Below are 19,690 nucleotides of genomic sequence, written 5' to 3' on the forward strand. Positions count from 1 at the left end.
GGCTCAGTGACAAGGCCCAAGGCTGAGGCTTCCTCTGAGGTCCTGCTCCCAGGATGCAGCCTGCCTGACTCAGACGCATTTTGGGAGCCAACAGCAAACCACTGCAGACCCCGTGCAGTTGAAGGCCACGCTTTCTGTTAGAGCTGGAGGGAGCTGTGGGCGATTTCGGAAATGGGCAACTGGCGAGGCCAGAGGAGCTGGGGAGGGCTTCATGGGGGCCGTGTCCAGCACAGGATCACGAGGGTCGTGGTGCGGACACGCAGAGGGAAGGGCCTGCCGGGCGGAGGACACAGGTGAGGCGGTGGGGTGTGCGGGATGGTGAGGGTTTGGCCGGAGCACGTGTTGGGAGAGAGGCGGGAGGTCAGTCTGGGAGAGGCTCCCAAGGTCAAGAGTGACTGAAAGTAGGTGCTGGCCTGCCGTTCTCTGGCTCCCAATGGAAGGAACGAAAACAGCAGAAACAAGGCTCCTGCCCCACAGCAATTACCGCAAGTAGCAACAGACAAGGGCAGACACACGGCCTCACGTGGACAAACGGCCAGAACTGGAGGCCGAGCAAACGTGCTGGCCCCTCGTCGGCCTCTCGGTCCAGAAATCAAACTGGCAAAAACCCCAAATCCCGAAGGTTCTCCCTGAAATCCCCAGTCTGTCTTTCTCTCCCCACTGCGCGTGGGCTTCCAAGGGGACAGGTGAAAGGGGACAGTGACATGAAGGGTCCAGGCTCCTCACTGAATTGAGGAGCAACTTGAAGCCCAAGGGAACTCCTGGGCGCGGGGAGTGAGCTTGTAGCTAACACAGGCTGACTCTGCGGAGAGACCCTCAGAGCACGCTCCCCTACCCGCACGCACCGCCAGGTGGGCAGACCCTAATTTACCCACAACCTGGCCCACAAACTGCCACTTGGAGGGGACTGAGGAGCCCAAAGATGACACAGCAGAAGCCAGAACAAAGACCCGCGGTGGCGGGTGGAGATGGAGGGAGAGGGGAGATGGTGCAAACGCAGGGAAAGGTCCGGGCCCAGAAGGAAATGCAGCTGGTGAGCGAGCGAGGGACAGAGGACGTTTGTCACAACTGCCTTCTGCCACAAACAGACGCTCTTTCAAAGACAGAAAGTTTAAATGAAAGGGAAAATGACACTGAGGACAAAACTGCATCCTGGAAAAACCAGCCAATGAGCGTGAGACAGGGAGCTGCTGACGGCAGGCTGGGGTCAGAGACGGGCTGAGTGATGGGCGCGGAGTGAGGCTGCGCGAGACCAAACGGCCAAGACAGCAGAGGACACAAAGGTGCCTCCACACAGGGCATGGGTGTCTCCGAGGGACGGCGTCCAAACAGGAGACAGAAGACGCATTCAGAAAGGTGGCACAGAAGAAATTCCCTGAAGGGAGAGCGGAATCCGCAGGTCAAAGCTTGCATTGCTTCAGGAAAACCGGGTGCAGACTGCCCCACGTTCTGCCACTTTCTCGCCAGGCTACGAAAGGTCAAGGGTTAAGAAACATCTTCAGGCAAGAAAAGGAAATTGTGCAGGAGGAAGACATCGGCTGCCTCCGAGGCGCTCACATGGGGCGGCAGGCACACCCGCCCAGCATGGGGGTTCTTGACAGAACCGAGTCCTTCCCCACCTGCTCCATCCCTGGGGGGAGGCAGACCCCTCCCATGGGGACTTTCCGTTTGATGGATAAAACACTGCACTCCCTTTCTGCCTTTGGGAATGAACCATCCCCCTTCGCTGGGTTCTAACTTTTCCCATTTCCTCCACACCTGTTACCCAACCCGCAGCAAACCCTGCCTCCCGCTGCGCCTCACTTCCACCCCGCCCCAGGCAGCTCTGGTCCACGCAGCCTCAGCTCCCGCACGTCCAGCTCCAGGCCTCCGAACCCTCCTTTACCCGAGGCGTGCTGAGGCTGGCTGGGGCTCAGAGTCAGATGCAGAGGTATGGCCTACATACAGGACGGCACCGCCGCCCCATTATACCCCTCGAGGTCCCCAGGGCCACAGCCGTGGCAGAAGACGCAGGCCCAGGGTTCGGGTCAAAAGAAGCCCCTGCGCCCCTGCTGGCCCCCTCGCTCCAGCCAGACGCCCTCCACTGCCTGTGTTCACCAGAACTTCTCTCCTGCTTCCTGTCACACCATCCTTCTTCTCTGCCCCAGGTTTTCTCGCAGCTCATCCCTGGTCCTGGAAGGCTTTCCCAGCCTCCTCTCCCCTCCAAGGTCACCTGCCACGGGCAGCCTCTCTCCCACCTCCCCTCGGGAGCTGGAGGCCGGGAAGGGCAGGGACGGAGCTCTGGCGCTGCCCGTGGGAGGGGCCGGTTCTTGCTCTCAGTTCTGTGGCCAGGCCTCTCCCCTTAGTCCCTTGGCCTCTACACCCCCCACCCTCCTGGGTCTGCAGCAGCTGAGTGTCCCAAGCCCCACCCCAGCCAGACTCTGAGTCCCACCCTCTGAAAACCTCTCAACCAGTGGATTCTTCCTTCAGAGCCGTCAGGCCCCCACCTCTCCCTGAACCAGGCTGCGCTGCCTCTCGGGAAGCCTCCTGACCAGCCTTCCCGCCTGTCTCCCCTGTCCCCACCCGTCTTCAGATTGGCGTCCCTGAGTGCCCTCTTTCCACCCTGGCTTCCCCCCACACTGCAGACAAGCCAACCCCCCGCTCAGACATCCTGTGCCCCAAACTCACCTTCCCGGCCTTTTCTCCCCCAACTGGACTGCTCGCTGACAGTGACACCCTAACTCCCCCTACCCGACCCCGTCTTTACTGACACCTGCTTGGAAGCCTGCCCTCACCTGTCCTCACCTTCCCGGCCCAGGACCCTCCCCTGGCGGCCTCCCCCTTGGCTCCAGCAGCCCGAGCTCACGTGACGCATCTCAGCATCTGGCTCCCTTGGCACAAGTCATGCGCCATCCTGCCCACAGTCACCCTGCAACGTGGGCTGGCTGTCCGGTGCTTGATTCTGCATGGCCCCCAGGGCTCCCTTGAGAGGCCCTTGTTCTCCCCGGAGACCTGTCTTGGAGATCTGACCCCGTTTACCCACAGTGAACAGCAGGATGTCGCAGGGGCGTCGCTGAAGCTGGAATCAGCCACTCTGTTCTGCTTACCCTCTGTCAAGACCCCACCGCCCAGAAGAAGGGCTGGTTCGGCCATGCTGGCAGGAGGACATGGTCCAGAGGGACGTCCATCCTGCCTCTCAGGTCTCCCAGGACAGAATTAGACAGACCTGGGCCTGCTTTATTGTCTCTCAGGTGCACTAAGCGTCACCCCTGCCTCCTGCCCCCAGTTTGGAGAATCACACCAGATTTCAAAGTGCAGAGGAGGCAACTTTGGCAGAGTCACGAGCAGGCGCATCCCTCGGCAATTAGCATGTAACCCAGAGCAATTCCCTGTGACCTCCAAGCCCTTAGTAATTACCCTGGGAACTTACCAGCCCCGCACAGCAATTAGCCAGGAGTGAGTCTGCACCCCACACTTCCCCTCGGAAGGCAGAGTTAACCCCAGTCTCCAACTCTTGCCAGGAATGCCGTCTCCCTGGTCATCACCCTGACGGGGCTCAGCCGTCTAACTGCACATGGTAGCTCTCCTCGCCCCTCCAGGCCTGGGAATGAGCTGAATTTATCCTGTCCCTGTGCCAGAGCGTAAGACAGGGCCCGTCGCCCGACCGCCAAATGCGGAGGACTTCATCCCAGGCCCCAACGTGCCCTCCAGCTGGCACGGTGTGGCGATGGCACTTGCACGTCCCAGCCCAGAGGGTGGCAGCTTAACTCCTGTTCTCCGGCCTCTGGTGGGGAGGGTCAACAGGAGACCCCCCTTCCTGGCCCTGGGGAGAATGAGGAGAAGCTCAGAGAGGGCAGAGCCACTGGTGGGGGCGGCACTCACAGCACCACCAGGCTGCTGAGGTTCTGGAAGGCGCGGTCGGGGACGTGGGCGATGCGGTTGAGGGCCAGCGTCATGGCCTGCAGGCCGGGGAGGTGGCTGAGGGCCCTGACCGGGATCTCGGTGAGCGCGTTGTCGTCCAGCCACAGGTGGCGGAGGGAGGGCAGCCCCCGGAAGCTCCCGTCCGGGACCAGGGAGATGAGGTTGGCATCGAGGCGCCTGGTGGAGAGAGGGTGGAGAGGTGAGTCCCAGCAGGTGCAGACTGAGAGCCAGCTGGCCGGCAGGACCCCACAGGGCCTTCAAGGTGCCCGGGACCAAAGGCCAGCCTGCACCCAGTGTCCCACCTCCTCAAGCTCCTGTGGTGCACCCCCACCCCACCCCACGATTCCTTTGACCCTGTCAGCCATCTGTTCCTATTGGTGACCCAAGTTTGGACCCGCAGCCCAGTGTGGACACGTCTCCCCACCCCATGCTCCCCTCTGAACTGTGGCTCCCCTCCCCTGGGAGATACCATCCCTCCAGAGCCTCGCCACTCCAGGGCCAGACAACAGAGATGCTCCCACCGTCGACAGAGGGACGACCCTGCCCTCTGCACGGAAAAGAAAATGCCTCCCCAAAGATGCAAGCCACTCCCACCACCCACCCCGGAGCCCCTGCTCCCCGACTTCCCAGGGACCCAGCTGTTTGATGGGCTCCTTGCTTGGCTGATGGCCACAGGTGAGGCTGCTTCTCAGAGCAGGTAGGCTGACGGGGGGGGGGGTGACCCTGTCTGGGCACAACCAGAGGGTCCAAGGTGGCAGGAGGACTTCTGATGTGAGTTCTGGAGGATCTTGGCAACCCAGCAAGACAGGAGACAGCCCACCCTGGCTTCTTACAGGTAAGTCCAGGCAGTGATGCCCTTTCCCACCACACCTCCTGGTCAGGGACCTGGGCTGAGCCCCACCCCCTGCAGCTGGCCCCACGGGACGGGACGAGCTGGCCTGTGACCCTGGGTCTGCTCCTGGACTTTGCTGTCTTGAGGGGGCTTTGTGCTGAGGCCTGGCTCTTCCACACAGCCAGCATATGGCACCTGTGTCGCGGAGACCTCAGCCCTCCTTTGCAAAGGCCCGAGGGCCCCATAATCCGGACCCTTAAGAAGAATCTGTGTGCCTGGGTCGGGGTGGAGGGGAGACTCCCTTCCATCCCAGTGGCAGGCGCCCACCTGCAGGCGTCGCGGGAGAGCAGCCGACCAGTACAGGGCCTGACAGCTGCAACGAGGAGAGGCCTCCACCCACATCAACCTGACCCAAAGGCCACTATCCCTTCAGTGAGGGCCGGTGCCTCCAGTCCCCAGCCTCCAATGGCCGCCAGACCCTCATGGCTGATGTGGCAGGGGTCGCCTGGGGACCACAGGTGGAAACACTGTGGACGGTCTGTTTCTGCTGTCGGGCGGGGCCTGGAATCTGTTTCTACGAGGCCCTGATGTTCTATGCACAGACAGGGTGCAAAGTGCCGGATAAGCATCAGGTGCGCAGGAGACGGAGCTCCGCCCTTCCCCGCGGAGCTCCAACTCAGTGGGAGGGTCGGACTGACAGTCACGGAGCAGGGTGACCACAGGGGAGGCTGCAGGAGAAAGTGATGCCACATGGGGGCCTGGTGGCCCCGGGGGGTGGGCGGCAGGTCAGGGTGGGGGGTAGATCCCAGCAGAGGGAGTAGAGGGCAATTGTGGGGGATGAAAGTGGCCAGTGGGGCTTCGGGAAGGGGAGGGGAGCACGGGAGAGAAGGGCAGGTGCAGCCGGTGTGCCAGGGCCTGCGAGCAACGCTGTCAGGGAAACGCGGAGCCACGAGGGTTTCCAGCAAAGGACGCGGACACACAGCAGGATTCCTGGTGCTGGAGAGGGGCCATGCTGGAGGCCGAAGACCAGCGAAGAGACAGGAGCCTGCACAACCATCTCGTCAGAAAGGTACGGCCACATCCCGTCCCCCAAAGTGCCCCTGCTGGGGGTGTTCCCTGTTGCTCTGGCCTGGGTGGCTGTAGGGCTGGCCTGCCAGGCTCCAGCGTCCAGCAGTTCTGGGAGTCTTTTTAGCAGTGCTTGAAGGACACCAGCCCGGCCTCCTTCCTGCCCATGAAGTGCCCTCCACCTGGGCTCCCCCACCCCTGGAGCATGCCTGGGCTCCTCGGCTCCCAGAACAGCCCCATCACAGACCCCGGGGGGCCCTGCCTGGCCTGATCCTCCACTTCCAGCCTCATTTTGGTCCCTCCTCATACACTGGAGCCCACGATTACTCAGTGTGCACTACTGTGATCCACGGGCGCTACACGCATCAAGTCCTTCCATTTTCATGGCCCATGAGATTGACGTTTTGCAGACGAGAATGGGGAGGTGCAGGAGGTTGAGTAACTCGCCCAAGGTCCCATGTGTAGTAAGCAGTGAAACTGGGATTCAACCCAGGCAATCCAGCTCCAGAGAACACGTCTCTGTTACCTGTGTTACCCGCACACTCCACACACCTCCAGTGTTTATGTGCCTCACTGATCTCTGTGCAGACCTGGAGTGCTCCCAGAGCACCCCACCACTGCCGCAGCAACAGTCCCGAGCTCTCACACACCTGCGTGCCCAGCCCACCGAGGGGGCCTGAGCTACATTCTCCAGCCTGTCTCGCCGGCTCCACCCCCACCCCCAGAGGCATCAAGCTTCCTCGAGCACATGGTCCAGGACCATCGGCCTCGCCACCACCTGGGAGCTCGTTAGAAGGGCATTATCTCAGCCCCATCCCAGACTTAGGGAGTCAGAGCCTGAATTCTAACCTGACTTCCGGAGGGTCCCCTGAGTCTGAAGCACATTAATGTCCCTGAAGCATTGAGCCAGGCCTTCCAGAGCTTCTGATGCTCCGGTGCAGTGGCTGGGCGGCTGGATGGGAGAGGGAGGCTGCAGCGTTTCCTCGGTGGTTGGGGCCCGGCTTGTGCTGGGGGCCTTGCTCCTGGTTTTATCACCAGGCCCCAGGCTCCAGCACGCCCACACCGCGTGGTTCACAGACGGTGCCCGGCAGTGATCTTGAGTAAACAAGTGAATGAGTTCATGGGGAGAGGGGCGGCTTAGCTGCTGGAGGCCTGGAGGGAACCCAGGACAGTGGTGCCCCCACTGAAGCCCTGGGCTGGGTGTGGCCCCCAGTGACGCCATGACACCAGCGGTACCTTGATCCCCTGATGAGCCCCGTCACGTGTCAGGTCAGCGCCAGGTGTGAGGTCTGCGTCCTGGCCGTGATGTCTGAGCAGCTCCATTTCACAGAGCGGCCCAAGGCTGCAGGGCTGCTGGGCTGGGGTTCCAGCCAGGTGTCTGACCACGTGCTCACCACCTGGGACGCTGGTCCTGGGGGCCCGAGGAGGGTAAGGACCTGAGTGCCTCCTTGAGGAGCCCTGGGAGCCAGTGAGGCCGTGACCAGCGTCTGGGAGCTGCCTGTGTGTGTGTAGAGTGAGCACACATGTGTGCCCTTACACACGCATGTGCCCACTTCCTCACATCACCATGGCCCTGATCTCCTGCGTTTGGTGCAACCCAGAGACTGGAGGGCCTCAGAGGCCTCTTCTGCCAGGCTGGGCCCCCACTGCTGCTCAGCTTCAGTGAGACTCGCCCGTACCTCAGCGCTCCTGGGACAGGGATGTGCCAAAGGGGGAAATTCGGCAAACTGGCAAACGAAGGACATGGGACGGCAGTGGGAGAAGTCGGTCAGGCCTGAATTTGCATGAATTTCCACAAGGGCAGGTGGGCTGGTGGTGGGACATGGACCCAGGGCAGCATGGTTGGATTTAGCAAATAAAAATGCATGTTGCCCATTTAAATTTGAGTTGCAGATAAATGATGAGCAATTTTTAGTGTAAGTGTGTCCCAGGCAATACTTGGGACAGCGCCCAGCTACACTGGAATTTCAGACGGGTGGGAGTAACCGTTCCGATATGTTGGCTCGGCACGTCACGTGGCAGCTCTCAGCCTGGGGGTCCTGTGAGTGTGGCCTTGGCCTCGAGACGGGTCTAGGCACAGAGCCCTCGTTTAACTGTGGGGCTGTGGGGGGCAGTCTCCTGAGCTGTGTGGCTTAACTACCCCCTCCTCCCTGAGACAAGACCATCTGGAGGCTGAATGCGAAGGGCACGGCTCAGAGCCCGCCCTCCCGCCTCCCAGTCCCTCTCACCAGGAGGCCACCCAGAGGAGCCTGGGGCTCAGGGAGGAACCAGCGGCTGTAGGTCCTCCTGGTGGTTTTGACCTAGAGGACAGACACCCCCTTGGAGGCACATTCCCCAAGGGGTCCAGAGAGGATGGGGGGGAGATGGAGCCACCCTGACTCCTACTTCCTCTCCCCCTCTCGCCTCTGTGAGTCTCTCCTGCCCCCAGGAGCCCCGATCCTTGGGTCCCTTCTACTGTCTCTGCCCAGCCCCCACAGGACAGGGTGCTTCCTGAGCAGCTCCTCACCCCTGGGTCAGGGGTCAGGCTCCCAGGGTACCCTGTCCTCGAGGGCATGTGGGCCAGGTCCCCCGTCATGGGGGGGGAGCCTCGGAGCAGCTGCCATCCCAGGCGGGGGAGCCAGTCCACCACAGACTCGGGTTTGGCAGGAGGAAGAGGCCAATTACACCAAGTACGTTTTGGAATGAAGTCAGCGGCCCTTTCCTCTCTCCCACGTGGGCCTGGGCTCCTGGAGTGATGTCTGGTTTCAGTTCTTCCCCGGGGCACTCGGGCAGATGAGCAGGGACGTCTCAGGTCAGTTCTGGCTTGCCCGGGCTCAGGAGGCAGCAAACCCTGGAGCTCGCACTCCCCCCGCCCCAGGGGGAGACAGGGAAGGAGGCTTGAGGCCCCTTCCCTCCAAGCCCCAGGGGTCGGGGGGCCGGCCAAGGAGCACCGGACTCCTGGGGAGTCGGCACCTGGCCCCCTGGCGGAATGAAGGGGACGAGACCCTAACGGGGAACGAGTGGCCACGGAAGAGGTTTAGGGGACGGAGGGCCTTCTCACTGACTGTGGCCCCGGAGCAGCAGTGATCTCGGAACACTCTTGTGCCTGAGCTTGAAGGGGCCCCGCCTCATCACCTCATCTGAGGAGCCTGAGGCCCAGAGAAGGTGAGCCCAGTGCCCAGAGGGGTGGGAGGCCCCTCCCGCCAGCCTGGCTCCCCTACCTGGGCGTGACGACACAGAGGTGCGCACGTCTCTGGGCTAAGGAGGCACATTCCCGTTTGGAGCCCGGGGCCCCTGACAGCCCGCAGAGCATGAAACTGACCTAACAGACCCTCCCTGGAGTGTCTTTCTCGAATCCACCCTGTATCCTACCAGACCTCAGTCAAGTGCACCAGCAGAGGGACAGATTCGGGGCTCCCAGTGGACGGCCACCTCACCACGCATGTCACCACGCAGGCAGCCATTCAACAGGGATCCCACACGTGAAGCCCCACGCCCAGCAGGTGGCACAAGCTGACCTTGAATCTACAGGCCGGTGCCCCCAGAGGCCTCAGGGTCAGCTAGGAGAAAGGGCGGGGTCCCTGATCCATTCCGCGAGTGTGCCCCCCAGCTCCCAGCCACACGACGTGGGGGACACGGCAGTGGGGGGACAGGGTCCTTAGAAGCAGAGAGGGCCTGAAGTCCATGAGGACAGGTGGCCGGAAGGAGACCCCCCAGAGCCAGTCCAGGGAGCAATCCCGCCTCCTCCAATCAGAGAAGGTGCTCCCAGGCCCCTCCCATGGTGTGGTCCCCTCAGCCTAGGAGAGGGCCTCTCGCCAGTCCGAGGATGTGAGCATCCCCTCCCTGGCAGTGGACAGGAGGGCAGGGTGCCGAATGTTCAGAGATGGGCCAGCTGCTCTCATCCTATGACGGACCCCCACCCACTTCAGCCTGGCTGCCTCTGGCATCCTTAAAGTGGCCCTCCATGCAGACCCTCCTCGCAGATGCTCCCACCATATAATTTTCAAGACCCAACACAAAATGAGGGTGGGAAGCCCTTGCTCAAAATGGTTAAGACGCTCAGGAGGGCAACAGTGGAGCCTACCCCTTCTGAGCTGGAGGCAGGGCACTCGCAGACCCGGCCCTTCTCTCGAGCCAGAAATCCTCCAAGTGGTGGCCAGGTCTCTGCTCTGCCTCCCCGACTGTGGGCGCGAGGGCAGGAAGAGTTCGGGGAGAGGCCCTGAGGACAAGGCCTGTGGGTTTGGTGCCAGGCTGTGGACCATCTGCCCTGGGCCAGACCCTGGCGGCCTCTTTTCCTGGGGATCCCCGGCCCTAGCACACGCTGGCACGCAGCACACCTTCAGGGGAGGAAGGAGAGGGAAGAGGGCAGGGAAGGGGGCGTCTTGGCTCTGGCTGGGGGGAGGCAGGTGTCGGGGAGGGGAGGAGACTGATGGAGAAAAATGAAAGCAATCGGCCACTGTGGACACAGTTACCCTGACTGGCACCTGAGGGAGCACAGGGCAGGCTGGCACCAGCTGAGCCCTGAGGTCGCGCCCGGGCCGCCCGCAGGCAGTGGGCCCCAGCCTCCCGCCACTGCCAGCCTCTGCACGGAGGGCCCTGCATCTCCGAGGAGCGGGGGTCCGTCTGGCTGCTCACCCTGCTCAGGGTTTGCACAAAGCCTGTAGCGCACCTCCCACTGACCAGCAGGTCCCCACGTGCTCCCGACACGTCAGTCTCAATTCTGCCCCGAGTGCCATTCCTTTTGTCTTCAGTGCAGTCGGACTGGATTAAATTCAGTCCAAAGGGAAGGAAGCATCTGGTCGCTGGATCGCGTGGAATGCACTCAGCACAAGCGCCCACCGCCAGGCAGCGCCGTGCTCAGCTCCGCTCTTTCGCGGGGAGAGCCCGTGTTCCCTCTGGAGGAGCTCTTAGACTCTTTATATTTAATAAAACAGCACAAAACCGTAGCTGGCGTTCACGGTGAGCTAGCGCTCGACATAAACCTCGTGTCTGGCCTCCACCCCGGCGCCGTGGACTAGGACACCTGCACTCCCCCCTGGCCTGCAGGAAACGGCTCCGAGGTGAAGCCCAGGGTCTGACTCCAAAGCCCGTGGCTTCAAACCCACAGCTGCTGACTTTAGTCGAGTGTGTGGAAGATACTCTGGAACTGGGACCGGCCCTCTGTGGGAAATCCAGGGAGGCCTCACAGAGGAAGCGACATTGAGCTGTTCTCGGGGAGGGGATTTCTGAAGGTAGAGTTAGGGGAAGGGGCAGAAAGCAAAAGGAACAGCAGAGAGAACCCCGGGGCAGGAGACGCACTGGGGGGTCGCCCACTGTGGAGGTGGGTGAGACGGGCCTGGCAGGGAGACAGTCCCAATTGGAAAAGGGCCGCAGGTGGGTCACTGTGAGGTCAGTGGGGAGGGGTCAGGGCAAGAGGCCTGGGTCAGGGGCGGAAGTCAAAGGTTCTCCTATGAGAGGCTCTCGGACGGCAGGCCCAGGAGAGCGGGGAGGAGACAGGCAGGGGAGGTGGGAGGCACCCAGGAAAACAGCAGTTTTCCGAGGCTGTCGGCCAGGGACCCCATCACACACCTTATGCCCCACACTGCGCAGAACCAGGGGGTGGGATCCCACCAGCGCTGCCCCTCCGCCCCAGGCCCCAGATCCCAGGAGGTGCGTGGGAGGGAGTCCCCCTTTCCCTCTGAGCTCTGACCTCTTTCTCCGTCCTGGGATGGTGACAGGTGGGGTGGGGAGGGGAGCTGGGTGACGCTGAGCCAGAGCTCCTCCACCACTCAACCCCACGAGGCTTCCCCTCACCGGGCTTGAGCCCCACGCTCGGCCTGGAAGGCCCTCCCGTCCATGTGGAGTGCGGTCGGCCAGGGCCCTCGGGGGCTGACAGCTTGGGGCAGTGGCAGGGCGTTTGCACTGGAAGTTGCACCCAGCCTTAGTCCAAGTGACTGGACCCAGACTCTGTTACAGGAGGTCCCCCCAGCCTAGCTCCTCTGTGCCTGGCACTGACGTCTGTGCTGTCTGGGCAGCTGAGGGCTCCCCAGCCTGCGTCCCATCCCCTTGGGGCAGGACGTCTCTGGTCTCCTCAAGGCAGCACCGTCCAGTAGGGCTCCCTGAGCTGCTGCCACCAGCCATGCGTGGCTCCTGGCCACATGAAAGGTGGCTGGTGTGGCCGAGGAGCTGAGTCTTGACGCTGATTCCATTTGAATGGCCACCCGCGCCTAGTGGCCACCACACTGGACAGCGTGGCTCTAAGGCATGAGCCAGGCTCAGTGCAGGTATTTGGGGTCTGGACGGAGCAAGATGTGGTTCCTGCCCCGGAGAGGCCCACGTTCTACGAGGAAGATGAATAAAGCAACAACAGATAGGGATGCAGCGTGTGCGTGGGTGAGAGAACAAGGCTGTGTCTACATGTGAGGCCCTGAGAGCAGAAGGTGGGAGCGGCTCATCGGGGACGGGGACGTAGCACAGGCCTGCCCTGGGCCTCGAGGAATCACTGAATTTTCACCAAGTGGACGAGGGGACGAGGTGCCAATCAAAGCAGCACGTGGGGTTGGGGGAGGGAGGTGGCTGGGAGGAGATCACCTGTGGACCTGAACTTGAACCCGCAGGCTTTGAGGAGGACAGCTCCCGGGGGTCAGGAGGCTGGCAAGAGCCTTGAACCTGCAGAGACAGAGCTCTTGACCTCGGAAAAGCCCCTTCCCCGCTCTGGGCTCAGCCAGCAAGGGGGAGGGGCTCCCAGCCCCTTTGTGGCTCTGCCCTCCTAGGAGTTCATGTCTTCTTGGGACACGTTCCCCTGGCTTGTGTCCCTATGTCCCCGAGACAAGGGCTTGCTGAGCCATGTCACACGCAGAGACTTAGGGCTGCCGGCCCCCGACCCCCGAGGCCCACAAGCATTTCAAGATGACAAATTCTACCCCTTGGACAGTATTCCTTCTTTAGAGTGTGGAAGTTGCCTGTAATGTGTTTGGAAACCTGGCAAATATTATTAGGTAGACTTTTAATTAATGGATAATAGCTTTTTGAGAGAAAGTTCGGGCAATGGGACACAGACTTGGAATACAGGGAGCTCTGGGCCAGAATGGTGGAGGGCTGGGAAGGACACTCAGTCCTGGCGGGAGGAAGGCCAAGACGACATGGGACCTCCGAACAGTATCACCAAGTTTTCCTCCCGATGAGACCGGAGGCCACCGGGGGCGCCGCTCCCTGAAGCTCACCCACAGTGGGCTTTCAGCCTGTGCGTCTCTGTTTGTTTGGCTGGAGTTCTGGGCGTTCCTGGCGCTGTTCAGAGGACTGCCTGAGAGAGAGACTAGTTCCAGGGTGGGGGCTGAAAGGGCACCCTGCAGCCCAGGAGGAAAGGGTCAAGGTCACAGAACAAGGAGAGGGCAGAGCCAGAGAGGGCGGCTGGCGCCGAGCCCCGTCCGCTGCCCTCCTGCCCCGGTCCACTTGGTGTTCCTCACCCCCACCACCACGGCCCGTGCCCCGGGGTGGCCTCCCTAACACCCCCAAGGAGGACATCGTGGCCAAGGTCCGATGGGGTCGCATCCCTCAGGTCCGAGCCCCCAACCCCTGGAGCCCATTGTCAGGCCCCCCACCAGGGCTTGACCTTTCCAAGTCCAGAAAGGAAAACTCTGGTGTTGGAACCAAGTGGCTGGGGGTGGAGGGGAGCGTCCCAAGGTGACAGAGAGTGGGGAGGGCAGAGAGGAAGCCAGCCTTGCTGCCTGCCGGGCCGAGTGTCGGGGGTGAAGGCAGAAGGAGCCTTAGGGCAGTCTGTGTGTCCCCTGCCCGCTCTGGCTGAGAGCTGGGCAGCCCCTCCCGCCCTCTCTGCCCACAGGGAAGGCCTGCACCTGCGTTTACGGAGGAAAGTGACTTCATTAGCTCTCATTCATGCCGCCTCGCCTCGTAAGAGCCTTTCCCTCTGACACCGCAGCCAGCACACCAGAGGGAGGGTATCAGGAAGAAGGCGATTCCAACTGGTTCTCCAGGCTGTGCAGACACCTGCCCCGCCCCGCCTGCCGGGAGAGCCGGTGGAGGGGCCAGAACCCCAGGAGGCAAAGAAAGTGCTTCCTTTGTGTACATCAAAGGCCGACACCTGAGCACGCCCCCAAGCCATTTCATGGGTTTTAATGGGCAGCAATCTATAAAAATAATTACCCGCCCTCCAGGAGGGAGGCAGGAGGAGACTCAGCTGCAGCTTTACAAGCTCCCCCTGGAGACTTGGATCCACAGATCTGGGCAGAAGGCCAGCTTTGTGGGTGACAATCCCGGAATCCTGGGGTGGGGACTCCCAAAGGCACTCTTCCATGTCCCAGCCTCCAGCCGCTGGGTTCCAGACGGCAGGCTGGTTTCGGGGGAACTTCCCGGCTGTCTGACTGCCTGTGAGAGCTGGGCCTGTGGCTGCTCGGGGCCCGGACTCCTGCCCTCGGCAAAGGGCGCTGTGGTCGGTGCAGGAAGAAACAGGCGGGTTTCCCCACCTTCCAGAGAGGGGGCAGCGACGGCAGAGGCTTAGGGGACCAAGCAACACAACAGTGTCCGAGAGGCCGTCCCAGCGCACTCTGCAGCACAGGAAACAGGGACAACCAAGCCTGGTACTAACTCTTCCAGAGGTACCGCGTGAGAACGGGAAGAAAAGGCAAGAGAAAAGGCCGTCAGCTCTGCCTCCCCACACAGGGCTCCAGTCCCTCCCACTGTCTGTTTGTCCCCCTCACTCCCAAGGGCCCCAGGCTCCCTGTGAACCAGTGCGCGGTCACTGTGGTGGGGTGTCAATCTCTCCTCCCCAACCCCTGCCTCCCACCCATCTACTCATCCCTCCGTCTGTCCACCCACCCATCCGTCTGTCCACCTATCCGTCTGTCCATTCATCCATCTGTTCATCTATCCACCCATCTGTCTGTCCATCCATCCGTCCATCTGTTCATCCATCCATCCAACTGTCTGTCCACCCACCTGTCCATCCACCCGTCTGTCTGTCTGTCTGTCCGCCCAGCCGCCCACCCACACAACCTACAGAACACCCCCCTATTCTGGGCTTGTCCTCTTGCTCAGAGTCACTCGCGGCTTCCGGTCTCTCCACACCCTTTAGCTTGGGCTTCAAGAGCCTGTGCCTGGAATGACTCTCTCATCAGCCTCGTTTCTCAGAAGGCCCCCAGTCCCCTGTTCATCTGGGAAGTGCGCCCCCTCCCACCTCCTGTCCCAGAGTTCATGGTTTATTCGTTTCTGTTCCTTTGCAAAGGTTGGTGCCCTTCATAGAGGCATGCTCCTCCCTCTTCAGAGCTCTGCTTAAAACTCCTGGCCCTCAGGAGCCCTGACCTCACCCTGTAGGCCCTGGTCCCCATACACATATCTCCTCAGTCCCGGCTGATCGACCTGTGAGTTCCCCGCACCCCGCTGAAGCCCTCGACACGGGGAGACTGGCCGGGACCCCTCTCCTCCAGCCCAGGGAAGCAAGTCAAACAGTCAGGTGGCTTCCAGCTGGGACAGAAAATTTAAGCACCTTGCCACTTTAAAGCCTGAGAAGACACAGACGAAGATGACAGCTTAGCCTTGGACCAGAAGCACACTTAGGCCGAACCTGGCATCTCTCCTGCCCCAGGGCTGGGGGACTGAGGAAGACAGATGATAACATGTGGCTTTCGCCTGCTTCACTCCAAGAACCAAAGGAGCCCCAGCCTCTCAGACAGAAGGTGGGAGGAGTGTCCTCCCGTCCGCCCGGCCAGAACCACAGTCCAGAGAGCTGCTCCGCCGTGTCCCTGCCCTGAGGGGGCCATGTGTTCTGGGGCAGCCCGTGTACCACCCACCTCCACCCCAGTTCCCACCTCTCCGTCCTGAGGAGCTTTTAGAACTCTGGCGCCTGGGCCTGCCCCGGACCTCCAGAGCCCGGTTCAGGGTGGGGCCTGAGCATGACATCATCCAGATTCCCTCTGCTGATTCCAACGCCCGGCCAGGGTAGCAAGACTACAAGCGTACATAGACCCTCGTACTGTCCTTGGTCCAGGGGATCAGAACCACCCACTGGGCGAGGGGCAAGGCTCGTGCAGGGCACCAGAGCCACGGCACCTGCCGAGATGCTTGTGCTGCAGCCTGCTTCCCACCCATGAAGCTGAGAAGCCGACTCCGCCAGCACCGCGGGACAGAGTGCCCACCGCGGGGGATGCTCGCTGCCTCCCAGGGGCGCACACTGCGTCAAGGTAAGGTGCTCTCTGCGTAAAGACTAGGGGGAGGCAGGGGCTCAGAGGGATGCTTGTAAACCCATGGTCACAGCATCATCACAGCTGCCCAGAGGGGGAAGCGCCCAGTGTCCGTCAGCAGACGATGGGTGAACAGAACGTGGGGTGTTACTCAGCTAAAGGGAAGCAGTGCTGACACCTGCTGCAACACTGACGCTCAGGGAGGTGAGTCAGGCACAAGAGGGCAATGCTGCACGACTCCACTCACAGGAGGCCCCTAGAGCAGCACACTCACAGGGACAGAAGGTGGAATCGAGCTGGCAGGGGCTGGGGGAGGCGGGTGGGAGCTGCCTTTGGTGGACATAGACTTCCAGCTTTGTAAGACAGAAGGTGATCTGTGGATGGATGTGATGATGGTGACACAGTGTGATGTGACATGTCTGTCACTGAATTGCACCTAAAATCCACATGGAAATGCAGGGAGCTGGAATAGTCAAAACAACCTTAAAAAAGAAGAACAAAGTGGGAGGACTGACACTTCCTGATTTCAAAACCTGCTACAAAACGACAGTGATCAAGACGGGATGGCACTGGCCTGAGGACAGATGTAGAGGCCAACTGAGCAGAACTGAGGCTCCAGAAATAAATTTGCGTGTTTATGGGCAACTGATTATCAACAAGGATCTAAGACAATTCAACGGGTAAAGAACAGTCTTTTCAAAGAACAGCCTTTGGGGCGATGAAGTGTTGGCTGAAAGAACTCGCTAACTGCACGGCAAGGAATAAAACGGGGCCTCTACTCACAGCACTTACAAACACTGACTCAAAGGATCAAAGACATAAGACTTTTAGGGGGAAACAGCCATAAATCTTCCTGACCTTGGATTAGGCAACAGTTCCTTAAATAAAACACCAAAAAAGTCTAAGAAACAAAAGAAAAAGCAGATAAACTGGCCTTCATCCAGATGAAAACCTTTGCTCACCAAAGGGCACCGTCATGGGAATGAAAGGACACGCCTCAGAACAGGAGAAAACGGCAAGTCACACACCAGGAAGGGCAGAGCTCCACCTGCGTCTGGGTCATTTAAAGACCTGCGGCACACCAGCAGCAGAAAAAGACAACCCGGTTTAAGAGTGGGCGAAGGGTCTGAACAGGCTTTCCCCAAACACGGTGAGCAAACGACCAACAGGCACAGGAAAAGAGGCCTGACACCGTCGGTCGCCAGGGCTGCGCGAGTCAGACCACAGCGAGGGGCCGCACCACACCCGCCAGGACGGCTGTCCTCGGAGCGGCAGAAGCGCACGCTGGCAGGGTGCAGGGCCCCGCGAACCCTCCTGCAGCGATGGTGCGGGCGTGGGACAGTGCAGCCACCGTGGAAGATGTTTTGGCAGTTCTTCAAAGAGTTGTACACAGAGTTACCATATGACCCAGCAAATTCACGCCCAGCTGTATGCCCAGGAGAACCGAAAACACAGATGTTCATAGCAGCACTGCTCACAGTAACCAAAAAGCGAGGACAACCTGATGTCTACCAACTGGCAAAAGGTAAGCAAATCGTGGCCCACCCAAACGACGGAGCACTGTTCAGCCCTCAAAGGGACAAAGCACTGACAGATCCGTGAACACACACGCGGGTGAGCCTGGAACACGTCATGTGAGGTGAGAGGAGCAGACACAGGAAGCTGTGTTTTGCAGGATTCCACTTATGTGAGACGCCCAGAGCAGGCAAACCCAGAGAGAGAGGACGCAGGTGTGTGGCTGTCAGGGAGGCGGGAAGCGGGCTGAGAGGGACAGCTAAGCGAGGACAGGCTTTCTCCGGGGGTGGAGCGTGTGCTGGATTAGTGGTGATGGCCGGACAGTTTGTAAACATGCTTAAAAACACTCAGAGGGTGAGTTTTATACTATGTGAATTAGATCTCAAATTTTGAAAGTATGTAAAGCTGAAACAACCACGCCAGTTCAGCACTAGCACAATTTTGAAGGAAGAGTAGAGCAGGCAAAGATTCAACGCACCACAAGGAAGCGTGTGTGAGAGCACGTGTGCTCAGAGACGCACGCGGACATGCTGACAAGCCTTGCGCCCGGGGTGGACTTGTGGGCGATTTCTATTTTCTTTTTCTTTTTTGTATTTTCTAAATTTTCTACAATGAGTCAGACCATAACCAAACGTGTGTTTTAAAAACAAAGCGCGTCTGTGTATAATTACGTCCCAGGCTCTGGAGTGTGGAGATGGGGCAGGGCATGGGGGCCGGGAGGGAGGGTTTCCGACTGAGCAGCAGAAGCCCCGTTCTCTGCCGCCCCTTCCCCTGATCTCCCCTCAATCGGTCACCAGGTCCTGGCAGTGGACCCCGGGCCCGGGCTGTGGTCCAGGCTCTGTCCCGCAGGGTCTCCTAACTGGCCTCGGTGGCCTCAGCTGGTCACTGAAGGGCCAGCCCTGGCTGCAGACCTCCCTCCTCTGCAGGTCTGCCCCAGGGCACCGCCAGCCAGGGCGCCAGGCCCGCCTGGGGCTGCCATCCCCCAAATCCAGTGTGCCCTCCAGCCCTGATCGGCAGCCCTCCCCCTCACAGAGGCCGTCCTCTCATCTCCACCCATTCCTTCACCTTTTACTGCACCTTCAACACCAGCTCAAGGGCATCTCTTCACGGAGTTTGGCGCCCCGCCAGCCAGGAGGGACCCTGGCATGAAGAGCTTCCCGTTCACCTCAGAAGCGGCTGCCAGGCTCCCAGGGCCACCAGCCTTGTGACTCTGTGTCCAAAGGGCCACAATTAGAACCAGATGACAGGGGTTCTTTAAGGCCCTAAAAGCTTTGGGCATTTATTTCAAGGCATCTTATGTTCGACGACACAGTTTCCTCTGGGCCCCAAGTCTCAGCTCCAGGTGGGCTCACGGCTCGGCCAACAGGACAGTGACACCCACTTTGAAGCTGTCTGGAAACTCCGACAAGACTGCCGCAGAAAAGCTCTCAGTAACTTCAAGAAGCTTTATGAAGCCCTGAGCTGAGTTGTACCAGCTGGGGGTGATCACGGCCGTGGGGGTGGGGGTGGGGGTGGGTTTGAAACCCCGATGTGGGTGTGGAGACGTGGCTGGTGCACGAGAAGCCGCAGACCACACTGCAGATAGGAAGGCCGTGTGAATGGGGTGTCAGACCTCTCCTCCCCAGGCAGACACTCGGCCAGGAGGGTCTGGAGGTGAAACATTCTAGCATCACTGCTGACCAGCTCAGGGCAATTAGGCTGGACTTGTATTTAAACTGCCTACGTGTTCTGCTCTTTGAAAATAAATCTATGAAAAAGAAAAGAAAGAAACTCACAGTAAAACTCCTCACCTTTGCAGAATAGTGGAAGGAGCCGGACGTCAGATGATACGGATTCAAACCCCAGCTCCGAGGCCTGGTGCCCTGGAGAGCCGTCCATGCCTGCCCGGCTCGCATGGGCCCCACCCCTTCCTGCTGCCCTCCCGACCCTCCCGCAGGTCCCCAAGAATTCTGGCCCGTCCTGCTTGTGTCCTTGTCCCGAACCTCTACCTGGGTTCCCGCTGGAGCTGGTGTGCCTGACTGGCACGGGGAGGGTGCTGACCACAGATGTGGGCCATGGAAGGAAAGCCACAGTCACTGAGGGGTGGCTGGCCCCTCAGGAGGGGAGCACCCACCCTCTCTGGGAGACCTGGTTTTGTAGCAAAGCCTGGCAGGGCTGAAGGACCCCTTACCCCAGCTCCTCACAGCCAGACTTCTCTGGGCCACCCAGTCTCAGGGCCCCACACAGA

General features: G+C 60.6%; 1 protein-coding gene across 3 annotated transcripts in view; it reads right to left on the bottom strand.

Moving 5' to 3' along the window:
• The window catches only part of LGR6 (leucine rich repeat containing G protein-coupled receptor 6), an 86,099-nt gene that overhangs the window by 26,431 nt on the left and 39,978 nt on the right, over positions 1–19,690 (bottom strand). For all 3 annotated transcript variants that reach the window (XM_074351492.1, XM_074351495.1, XM_074351493.1), the window contains one exon: positions 3,862–4,077. In XM_074351492.1, the coding sequence (XP_074207593.1) occupies positions 3,862–4,077 (216 nt within the window). The remainder of the gene's footprint in view (positions 1–3,861; positions 4,078–19,690) is intronic.

Source organism: Camelus bactrianus, chromosome 23 (assembly GCF_048773025.1).
Source record: "Camelus bactrianus isolate YW-2024 breed Bactrian camel chromosome 23, ASM4877302v1, whole genome shotgun sequence".
NCBI lineage: Eukaryota > Metazoa > Chordata > Mammalia > Artiodactyla > Camelidae > Camelus > Camelus bactrianus.